This window comes from Benincasa hispida, chromosome 3, assembly GCF_009727055.1.
Source record: "Benincasa hispida cultivar B227 chromosome 3, ASM972705v1, whole genome shotgun sequence".
Lineage (NCBI taxonomy): Eukaryota > Viridiplantae > Streptophyta > Magnoliopsida > Cucurbitales > Cucurbitaceae > Benincasa > Benincasa hispida.
Genome location: NC_052351.1, coordinates 8836075 through 8847282, shown reverse-complemented (window position 1 = coordinate 8847282; position 11208 = coordinate 8836075). Strand labels below are relative to the sequence as shown.

Genomic DNA, 11208 nt, shown 5'->3' with positions numbered 1-11208 from the left:
ATGTAGGCATATTTATTGTTCTACGTCAAGCCAAAAATATTTCTCTTCCACCTATAAATACACAGAACTCAAACCTAAAATATAATATAGACAACAATAACTGTACCACCAAAGTTACCCAAAATACAATAACATGCTTCCATATAATTCTATGAAAATGTCAAAGAGGAAGGAAGCCAATGAGAGACAATAAGCCACTTAGAGAAGTTCTCAAACTCAGTGTAATCAATATTTGAAATCATTGTCTGGTGTCATGCTTTGCCTGCTGTCTTTACTACTGCAGTCTCCTGAAGAAAAAATGCCCACATGGGTCAATAGAGTTCACAATATCATACCAAGGAAGAGTATAAACTAAGTAGCCAAACAAATTAGCAATCCGTTCAAATAAAAGAATGAACCACCAATTCACAAATGCTTCATCAATGTCTATAGGAAACAAAAACATATGTATCAATCAAAGAAGAGGGTGTTTGCTAAAAGCAATTAGAAGAGTGGAAACTAAAACCGTCGACAACATCCAATATTGGATATCTAAGTAGATATCTAAGTAGTGCACAAGCAAAAATTTAGTATGCTATAATCTATTTCTTTACCAAATGTCACAGGTAAACACAAATATAACACCAAAAATTGATTAAAAAAGGGAGAAAAGAAGATCAAAAGTAAGCGTTCAACTTTATATCCATTAGGTTTCATAATATCTAGTATTGATGAACCCTTCTCAAAATTAGATTGGATAGAATGATGAAAATAGTGCAAGCTAGCATAGTATTTAAATGGCCAATCAAAAAAGTTAAACCAATAAGGAAAAAACCTGTTTCACATCTTTTCTTCCAATACTAACACTAGCTTCAACAATGAATGGATGTCCCAAAAAAACATGAGCACTGCCAACATTTAACATAAAATTGACATACTTGAAAGCTAATATGAATAACCAAGGCAAAAACTCAAGACCTCTAGTTTATTTAGAAGGAATATATACAACCTGCTTGAATAAGTAGCAACCATGTCAGGATGCAGTTCCTTTAATAATTCCAATTTGAAGATTGTACTCCCCAGCAGGACTAAGACACTGCGAAAATCTGTAGACAAATAATTTATACAAACTTAAATCAAGCCAAACATAAATCAAGCTGTAGGACCCTAGTCATGGAAATAGTAAGATTATTAGTAAAAATTAGGATGAGTATTAGAAGGGGCATATTAGTAATATGATAGTAAGTTGGTTAGGGCTTTTGGTTATAAATAAAGGGAATGGGTTGAGAGGATGGGGAGAGAAGTATTTTGTAAGAAATTTCCTTTGGGAAATTTAGGGAGAGACTAGCTTTCTCGAAAGGCTAGGGTTATCTTGTTACTTTTACTTATGAATTTATACCATATTTCAATACACTTTTTTATATATTTATAATTCAACTGTTCTTGAGTTTCTTTTGTATTCTTGAGTATTGCTCTTATCAGGAAGGATCCTAACACAAGCCTTCCAACTCCATACATAAATCAAGTCTATCAACTCCGTACATTAACTCTAGGCTCAAACCAAACAATAAATCAAGCCTACTAATTCCATTGACTCTAATATAATCAAGCCCACAAAACACATGGGTTTTTTCTTCCAAACTACAAATTTGACAATTCTACCAACTCCATACACCAAAACCTTTAAAAACCCACCAAACTACATATTATCCTATACAGATCATGGTATCATAATCCGAACATAGACTACATTAACTTAAGTCTAATGTATTATCTTCAAGCTACAAAATTCTAGATTTCCCAAATCCCAAATCCCAAATCCCAGTTCCACATGCCCTCCATTGATATGCATTTCTAGCAGTTCAAAATTAAAGCCTAAATCTAAATAAACACTTGAACAGAAGAACCCTTTTATTTTCATGCCACCCCCATAAATTACCCCCAACTCCTACAATTTGGGATATAGAGTATGAGTGTAACGAATGGAATTACTAGAAATGAAATTAGGAATTTTCCAGCAGCAACATCCTTGGTGGAAGTGGAAGCCATGAGAGTAACTGAATTCAATGAAGAGAACAAAATTTGAGAAAGGTTAAAGTAGCAGAATCAGGAAAACTATGATTTCGAAATTGAGTACTAGAAATGGAGCAGAAGGAAAGAATGAAAGCCAAAAAAGAAAGAAATGATGGGGAGAAATCAAAGAAACTTTGTAATGGAAGTTTCAAACACGACCTGTGGTGGAGATTCGAAGATTGAAGATGAAGCAGAAGGCCAATGGGTGGGAGGAGACTCAAATCAAAGAAAAATAGAGGAAGGTCAGAACTTTGTAAATATGAAGATAATATAAATCACTTTCACTTCTTCATCTATCAAAATGTAGTTCAGGTAATATTTAGGTGCATCTCATTTTTGTGCATTCCTTTCCACCATTCACATCAAAAGATATTAAAATATTCTTTAAAAAGGGTAAAATTTCTCACATGACAAGTTATGATTGAATAATTTAGTAGGATGTGTAAAGATATATGCTACTAGAGATGCTCTAAATATTTTTCTATGGTTCAGATGTCCAGAAACTAATGAAATGTTAAGGACACAAACGCGATACGAAAATTAAACTCGGTATCTGAACTTCATTAGCAAAGTCATAATAAATAGCTTAGTTGCAACCACAACAAGCCAATCTAAACCAAATCGTGTAATATTAAGAAGCCATGTTTCATTTACTTGCAAGAAAAAGACTGAAAGGAAAAGGAACAGAGCCCTTGAGAGTGTGTGATATATAAAACTCACCTACACATATGAAATGAATGGCATCCATTTGGGAATAGCTTCACGATTTGAGTAGCATTTATAACCGAGGCAGGTATGAAAACTTCCATCTTAGCCCTACATTCATCAAATTTCCTAATTATACCAACAAACCTATAAAATTCTAAGAAATTTATAATCTATCCTCCTGGAAGAACTGTGCAACCACCGAACCAATCAAGGGGAGAATTGGGAACTTTTAGAAGGGACAACGAAATTGAAATCCAAACAAGCCATAGAAGATAGAGAATCAATAAATGGGAATAAATCTGGGAATTGAGAAAGAAATGGTGTATTTAAGTGCAATTCTGCTATTCCATGGGAGGGGTGATGAGTTTTATAACGACCCGGCCTTTTGAGTACTGATAAGGGTTGTTACTCATAATTATACATTTACATTCAAAACATTTTGACCATTGAAGAAAATATTAAAATAGTAAAGACAGTTTTCTAAAATAAATAACAAATAAGTAAAACTTTTGTTCGGAGCCCTTAAAATAATGAAGAAAAAATAACTTAAACAGATAAAATTTTGACCAACATCGAGTTTCAAATCAAAATTTTTAAATAGCTTGAAAAAGTAAACTGAGCGGAAGCGATTTACATGTCCCATATGGCACGATCACAGGTCCCTCTCGTCACCCGTCGGTCTGTTTCTATCCTTACCTGAAAAACATAAATTAAGAAAGGTTGAGTATAAAATATTCAGTAAGTGATCCCATTACTGGGGTCAGGCTATGCATCCACGAGCAAAGAATGATGGATCTGTGGCTTAAACAACCACATCGATCTTAGATGATGAAAAGAAACCAAAGGACGTATTGTCTTACCTTGACTTAGTGGCTTAATGGCACACCATCAAATATGGAAAAATAACATGAACGTGAATAATTCACACATGTCTAGTGGCATGTAGGCACATGTCAAACATGGAAAAATAACATGAATGTGAACCTGTCGACTCACGCATGTCTAGCGGCTCGTAGACACACCATCATACATGAAAAAATAACATGAACAATGAACCTGTCGATTCACGCATATCTAGCGACCCGTAGGCACACCGTCAAATATGGAAAAAAATAACATGAACGTGAGCCTATCAATTCACGCATGTCTAGTGGCTCGTAAGCACACCGTCAAACATGGAAAAATAACATGAACATGAACCTGTCAATTCACGCATGTCTAGCGGCCCGTAGGCACACCGTCAAACATGAAACTAGACCCGTCGATCCTTTGAAATAAAACATGCGTCAAGGCGAGACAGTAAACTGCCCTATTGGTCTAATCATACATTATATACATAATTTCAGTACTGTTTAGAATTTCAAATATGCTCATAATACACAGGCATGCAACAAGTATACACAACGACATAATCATGCTTCTAGAGTCCATTAATTAACTTTATAAATCTAATCTAGACCGCCTGGCACAAAGACAGTAGTAATAGTACCACTTATCTCAACTTGGTCACAAAAATCCATGCAAATAATTCCTTAAAACCTTTGGAAACCTTGAATCAACCCAAAGTTGTGGCTTGATCCAAGACAAATTCCAAAACTTGATTCAATTAGCCAATCTGATTAAGAATTAAATCCAAAATCAATAAGTTAATTTTTCCACTATTACTCTCAATTCAAAAGAATAACCAACCAACAACAACTTACCCAAAACTTACCGATCTTTATCAACTTTCTGCAAAATGAAAAATGATCTCTAGCTTGGTGGTCAATGCTTCAAAACTTCCAAATCTTGAATCTAAATTTCATACCAAAGAGAGGTTATAAGAAAAATAAGTCTTACCCAAGGTTTTTCTCAAGATTTCGGCAAAGATCCGGCAATGGCGATGGATGGCGCGTCGGCTCGTGACTACCATAGATAGGCAACAGGTATTGCTGTCGGTCGGCATATTTTTTTAGGCTAGCGGCTAGTAGTGAGGGTCTTGCACGAGGAGGGTTTGCGAGAGTGAGAGAGAAGAGAAATTTCTAGTTTTACAGATTTTATTCTCAGCGATTACAAACAAATCAAAGCTTTAAACAACGATAACCATTCAAAATGAAACTCTAGACTGACCAAATTTGAGCACAATCCAACTGTTCAAACTTCCGTAATCGATAATTTTGTGGAAGCTGTTGCTAAAAAACCGAATTCTTTCTCCCCAATTTTTGGCCTCTTTTCACTAGCATTTAATTTCGAAAAAATCTCAATTCTTTTATTTTATTTTTTTTCAAATTTTGAAAAGATAAATAAAATATTTTATCACTGTGTCTCCAAAATCTCTAAAAATTCTATTAAATTAATAAATAAATTAATTTTTCAAATTATCTTAATTTAGACTTCAAAAACTAAAATTAAATGGCAGAAGATCCAATACAAATTAAATCCTTCCAAATATTTAAATCAATTCAAAACTATTGGAATTAATTATCTCCTTAATTTTTTTTTAAAGTTGGCCTTAAAATCCAAAATCAAAGGGAATCAAAATTTAATATTTTCAAGATAATTAATTCGAATATCTAACAATTAAATTTAATTTAACCAATGAAAGACTTTCAATTATTTCAATTTAATCCCAACTTCCCAAATGAGAGGTTACATTTCCTGAAATTCAGATGTTACATATTTAAGTTGAGAAAATGGGGTTTCTGTTACACTTTGAAGAACCGCATGGGATTTTGAAAATGGATCTAGCTAATGGATGATGCCAACGAGCAACAGATGAAAGAGGAGATTTTTTAAAAGGGAAAAGAATTCATGGGTATGTACTATGACGGTTTTAAATCGACATTGTAGTCCTATATTTAATGTCGGTTTAAAGTCGACATTTAAAATCTGTTTTTTTTTAAAAAAAAAATAAATACCTCCAATTTTAATTCCAACAGACATTAAAGGCCAAATTTCTTCTAATGAAAATTAATTTTTATGAGTTTAAGATACCAAGTAGGCAATGGTAAATCAATAAGGACATTCAAAGATTCTTGGTTACCAAGATGTTACTCTTTCAACAATAAACATAGTTTATGATGACTTTCTTGTTTCTGACTTCCTAGATGAAAAGGGTCAATGACAAGAGGAAAAACTAAAGTAGATCTGCCAGTAGAGGATGTTGAAATTATTAGAAGAATCCCAACCAACAAATATTTACAAGACAAATGGACCTGACATTTTGAAAAAAGAGGTAATTACATAGTTCGGAGTGGATATAAAGCTTTCATGATTGCTAAAATTAAATAAATGGACCTATGGAGAAATATTTAGAATCTTACAGTAACAAGGAAGATAAAGTTTTTTTTTGTTGGAGAGTCATTCATGACATAATTCCAACAAATCTAAATCTTCACCGAAGGGAGATTAACATTTCACCTATCTATCCTGGATGTAACATGAATACTGAATCGATCGACCATATCTTAATATCTTGCACAAGAGTAAAGCCCAATTGGAATCTAATTTTTCCTTCTTCGATTATCATTAATGACTACATCAATAGCTTTAAAGACAGATGGTTTGCTCTCAACTTAAATTATAGCAAAAAGGACCTAAATCTAGTTACAATTACATGCTAGGCTTTATGGAATGACAGGAATAGTATGAAATTACAACAACCAATTCTTAATCATATCACCAAAGGAGAATGGATCCATAAATACTATAAAGAATTCTTGAATTCATTTACTAAGAATATAAAATTTATCATGTTGAACTCACAAAATCAATTGGGGAAATCTTCAAGATGAAATCCTCCTCCAAATGGCTTTCTCAAATTGAATGTAGACGTAGTGTGGAAATCGGATCACCCTTCAACTAGAATTGAAGTTATTATTAGAGTCTCTATTGGAAATATTGTTTGTACAACATCCTCTTCGATCAATTTGAATTTTGAGCGACCCTTAGTAGAAATTCTAGCCATTCGTGGAGGGATTAAATTAGTAATTTTCCATTCATACTCAAAACTAACTGTAGAATCAGATTGTTTACAAGTTATCTCTCTGATCACTGATAAAAATATATAGTTGAGCTCAACAGACTGTTGGATTGAGGAGATCAACCATCTTGCAAAAGCTTTTGAGTCAATTTCTTTCAAATTTTGTCATCGTACATGCAATGAAGTTGCAAATAGAATAGCCAAGAATGCTAATATGTGTGAATTGAATGATGAGTGGCTTAATAATGTCCAGTGTGGATTGTAAAACAAGTCTAAAAGGACACTTGTTTAAATTTAGCCCCCAGTGACTTTTTAATAATATAAATTTTATTTAGAATAAAAGAGAAAATTTTCATAAAACAAAAATATCAAATAAAATATTTTGGCAGCCTTAAAAAAATTTGGGGGGAAAAAACACATTTTTAGTCCCAATAATTTGGGTCATTTGACCCTAAATTTAAATATGTTAGGCATATAGTTTTTGAATTTTTTTAGTTTGGTTTCAATTTTGTCTCCAAGTTTCTATGTTACAATTTTATTTGGTCAATATATTTCAATATTTCAATATATTTTATTTGGTCAATATATTTCAATATAAGTGATTAAGTTTTACTAATTTTCATTACTATTAAAATTAAATTTTAAATGTTACTTCATAATTATTATTAATTAATTAATAGACATTAACATCGATGAATATTTAATGAAAAAATGAAATTAGGGACTAAATTGAAAGAAAAAAAACTCAAATTTCAAAGGGTAAAATAATAATATTTTGAAACCATTGACTAAATTGAAATGTTTAACATTTTGAAACCTAGCATCAAAATGAAATTAGACCCAAAATCTAAGGACAGAAAAGATACTTTTTCAAAAAATAAATTGCAAAATGCGTAATAGCTTCCTTTTCTTTTTCTTTTTTTTTTCTTTGGCCAAATACACTTTTGGTCCTTTTGATTTGAGATTGGTATCTATTTGGTCCGAAGGTTCTAAAAGTGACACTTTCTATGGTCCGTCATGATGCTTTATCCAATACCACTCAACAATGAACACACTTTCTTGGAGGATCCTCGTTCCTTACTGATCTGGATTGATGAGGCCATATCTGAAATGAGATTTGGAATAACACACAATGAAGTGGTTATTGATAAAAATGACCCATTGGAAGTTTTCCTTTAGAAAAAAGAACCCCTTTAAAAAAGAATGCATTTTTTACCCCTCAAAATTTACCATAGGTAAGAAAAGACCATTATACCTTTTTTTTTAAGGAAAAAGATTCAAAATTTTGGAAACTCAACTATCCCTCCCTCCATGACCATTTTCTTGTTCAATCATTCAAATTCCTTTCAAAACTTCTCACATTCTTTCAACTTTTCTTCAACATTTCGGTTCATCATCTTCAAGTTCATCTTTATCAAGTAAGTATTTATGCACATTTTAGGAGTGTTTTGATTTTGAATTTTTTTAGCATTGCTCTTGATTTCATATTTTTGTGTATCTTTATCATTTATTCTATTATAATAGTGTATTTTGATCTTGTGTGAGCTCATTTGATTAAAACAATAGATTTTTTTTTTTTTGTAATAAATATGGGCTTTCATGGGGTTTCATAATTTTTTATATATTTTTTTTTTTTTGTGAAAAAATGTTGCATCTTAGAATGATTTTGAGGCCTAGAGATAGTATATGAGTTGATTTGTACATTATAAACCATTTTTTTTAAATTCCGATTTTCTAATTTTGAGACGTCTCCAATTCGATGAAGACCGGTCGGGCTTCTTTACATCTTGATCGGGCGGGCAACCGGACGGGACTTTGGATGGATTTGGGGAATCGAGATCGAGAAGGGGGGCGGGACCAGGAAGGGGGAAGTGGGGCGAAACCCGAGAAGATGGTTGGGAACAGGCGGGCCGAGCGAGATGGGGCGGAACTAGGCAAGAAGGGTAGGGGACGTTCAATCTTGGGCCTGGGCAAAAAATAGTAATAGGGCGGAATCGGGTGAGAAGGGGAGGGGACATTATTATTTTTTGGCCCGGTCCTAGGCCCGACCGAAGATGGGGTCGGGCCAAAAAATAGGAACGAGTGGATTGGTTGACTTAGGGACTGGGAAGGGGCGGGTGGGACCGGGTCATCTTTTTTTGTCATGTTTTTTTATATAAATATTAAATGCAAGGCATTAAAAAAACAATCAACAAAGTAAGTATAAATACAAGCAAATGAATTCTAACATGGAAAATCAAACTCCAAAAATGTGATTTATTTTTGTCAATTTTTCCAAAAATTATCAAACTATTGAATACATATAAAATGAAATACATACCTTCTTACAAAGTGTACAAAATTACAACTTCATGAAATACAAGTTTTGGATTTGACGAAAGACTTTTCATTCCGGAAATAATTTGGTAAAGATAACTTTTTATGGGATTGTAAACAAATCAAATTTGGTGGAGAATTTTTTTGTATTGGAATGTGAATAATTTTTTGACAATTAATTGTGGATAAATCAATTTTTTGTGAATAAATTTTTGAAGTGGATAATTTTTGGTGAATTAATTTGGTAGATTGGTTGGTGAAATTGAAAGTTAGAGATGAAAGAAAAGGAGTAGAGAGAGAAAGGAGAGGTAAATGGGAAAGCCTCGTAACATAATAAGAAAATATTATTTTAATCAAATTCATTATTTAATAAACAATTAAAATTTGCCACATCATGTGAGTCTACTCATTTAAATACTTCTACATCACCATTTGATCTGTCAACTATCAATCAATGGATGTCAGGGATTATGTAGAACAATGGAGGTTAGGGATTATTGATGAAACAACAAATACATTGTAACGGTAGAATCATAAACAATGACGGGGTTTTGTATACAGGTAATTGTTAATATCTTAGTTCTCCATTTTTCCACTGATCGATTCATTTAAAAAACTAAAAATAACCGTCTTCCGCCCTTCCTAATTTTCCTCACGTAGTTAACGTTTCAATATAGATTTTATTATTAATTTAGATTATGTTTAACCACTTTAATATCCAGATTTTTCTATCACATTTATATTTTAAATCTCTAGATATTATCAAATTTTAATTATCTAATAAATTTTAAATTTATACAAATATTTGAATTATTTTTCATTATTTTATATATATTCTTAATAATATAACCGAATATTTTTCCATATTTTTTAAGGTCTAAATTATTTTGTATATGTTATTGGATTTAATTGTACATATTTCATAATTAGTCATTAATTTAGCTAACATTTTGATAATTTTTTATTTGTCCTTAGTTGGTTCGTATGTCTAGAATATTAAATACAGTGTAAGTATAGAGTTTTATTAATAACCAAGATATAAATATAGTGTAAGTGGAGAGCTTGATTAATAATCAAGATATAAATAGAATGTAATTGGAGAGCTTGATTAATAATCAAATTAGTCATATTATAATATAACATATCCAATTTCAAAATTGAAAATGAGCGTCATTCCGTAATTTTCACCATCTTTCGGAATTTGAATTTTTTTTTAATATTCAAATTAGATTTTGTTATCTCCCACTAATTGATTCAAATTAGTTGTCTGTTTTGATTTGATTTATCCACCTTTTGAAAATATTCAGAATTAATCAATCTTTAGTTTGTTTATCACCATTTTGATTTTAATTTATAATATATCTTTAGATTTATATTTTATAATATTTTATTCGTTTTTTATTATTTTAATTTCGAATTAATTTTTTTTATCCTGATTACGATTTTACTTAATCTTTTATACATATTATCATCTAACAAACTGTAAATTTCATTTAAATTTTATCATTTTTTTTGTAAGGTTTGTGAAAATCCTAGATGGAAGCGAGATTGTTTCCCAATTTCAAATTTACATAGAAAAATAAAATTCACCCTATTATGCATTCTACAAAGATAAATTACAACATGCACAAGAACACAACAGAGAGGAAGAAAATTGGGTTTAGATTTACTAGCTCTTGAAGAACCAAATCTTCAGGATTTCCTTCCCGATTGGTCATGAACCCACCTTGAAGCAGAAGCAATATCCAATATGGCTACTACTATAAAAGAACCTTTTGTATTCTCCTTAGTGTTGAGATCACAAGAGTTTGTGGGCTCCTTTTATGGATCGTTCCGGGGAGAGCAAAAACTTACAGACCCGTTGTATCATTTTTTGCGGGAATAAGACGATCCACATAACCCTCATCTCCCACATCCCCCAGCAGAGAGAAACAAGGGGAAGAAGTTATATCTCCCTCCTTAATTAAATTTAAAAAGGATTTAATAAAATATTTGATTAAAAAATCCATTAAATAAGTTTATCGAATTCCTCGTTTTTTAATTCAAGTGATTTTATTTGAAATTTAACTAATGCACAACAAATGAACAAAAAACAATAGACTATTCTATGAAATAAACACAATTGACAATTAATTGACAATCAATTGACAATTTAAAAGCTAACAAATTCA

The 11208-nt window shown here is 31.6% G+C and overlaps 1 protein-coding gene across 2 annotated transcripts; it reads right to left on the bottom strand.

Moving 5' to 3' along the window:
* Positions 1 to 3073, bottom strand: LOC120074488 (DNA topoisomerase 6 subunit B-like). Of its 2 annotated transcripts, XM_039027624.1 has the most exons (4): positions 2773 to 3073; positions 989 to 1085; positions 815 to 887; positions 1 to 287 (listed from the first exon to the last, which is right to left on the bottom strand). In XM_039027624.1, the coding sequence occupies exons 1-4, from the start codon at positions 2798 to 2800 to the stop codon at positions 252 to 254; spliced, it is 234 nt and encodes a 77-aa protein (XP_038883552.1). In that variant the 5' UTR covers positions 2801 to 3073; the 3' UTR covers positions 1 to 251. The 2 variants fall into 2 exon arrangements, 1 of the variants encoding a protein (XP_038883552.1); XR_005481001.1 differs by lacking the exon at positions 815 to 887.
* Positions 3074 to 11208: the final 8135 nt, after the last annotated feature.

Bases quoted from the DNA above. Each gene is read 5' to 3' on its own strand.
- LOC120074488 (XM_039027624.1), bottom strand. From the start codon at position 2,800: ATGGATGCCATTCATTTCATATGTGTAG. The intron at 1,086-2,772 runs GTGAGTTTTATA...ATTTGTCTACAG, and splicing joins CATTCATTTCATATGTGTAG to ATTTTCGCAGTGTCTTAGTC. The intron at 288-814 runs GTTTTTTCCTTA...TTTTTTCTTCAG, and splicing joins GAAGAAAAGATGTGAAACAG to GAGACTGCAGTAGTAAAGAC.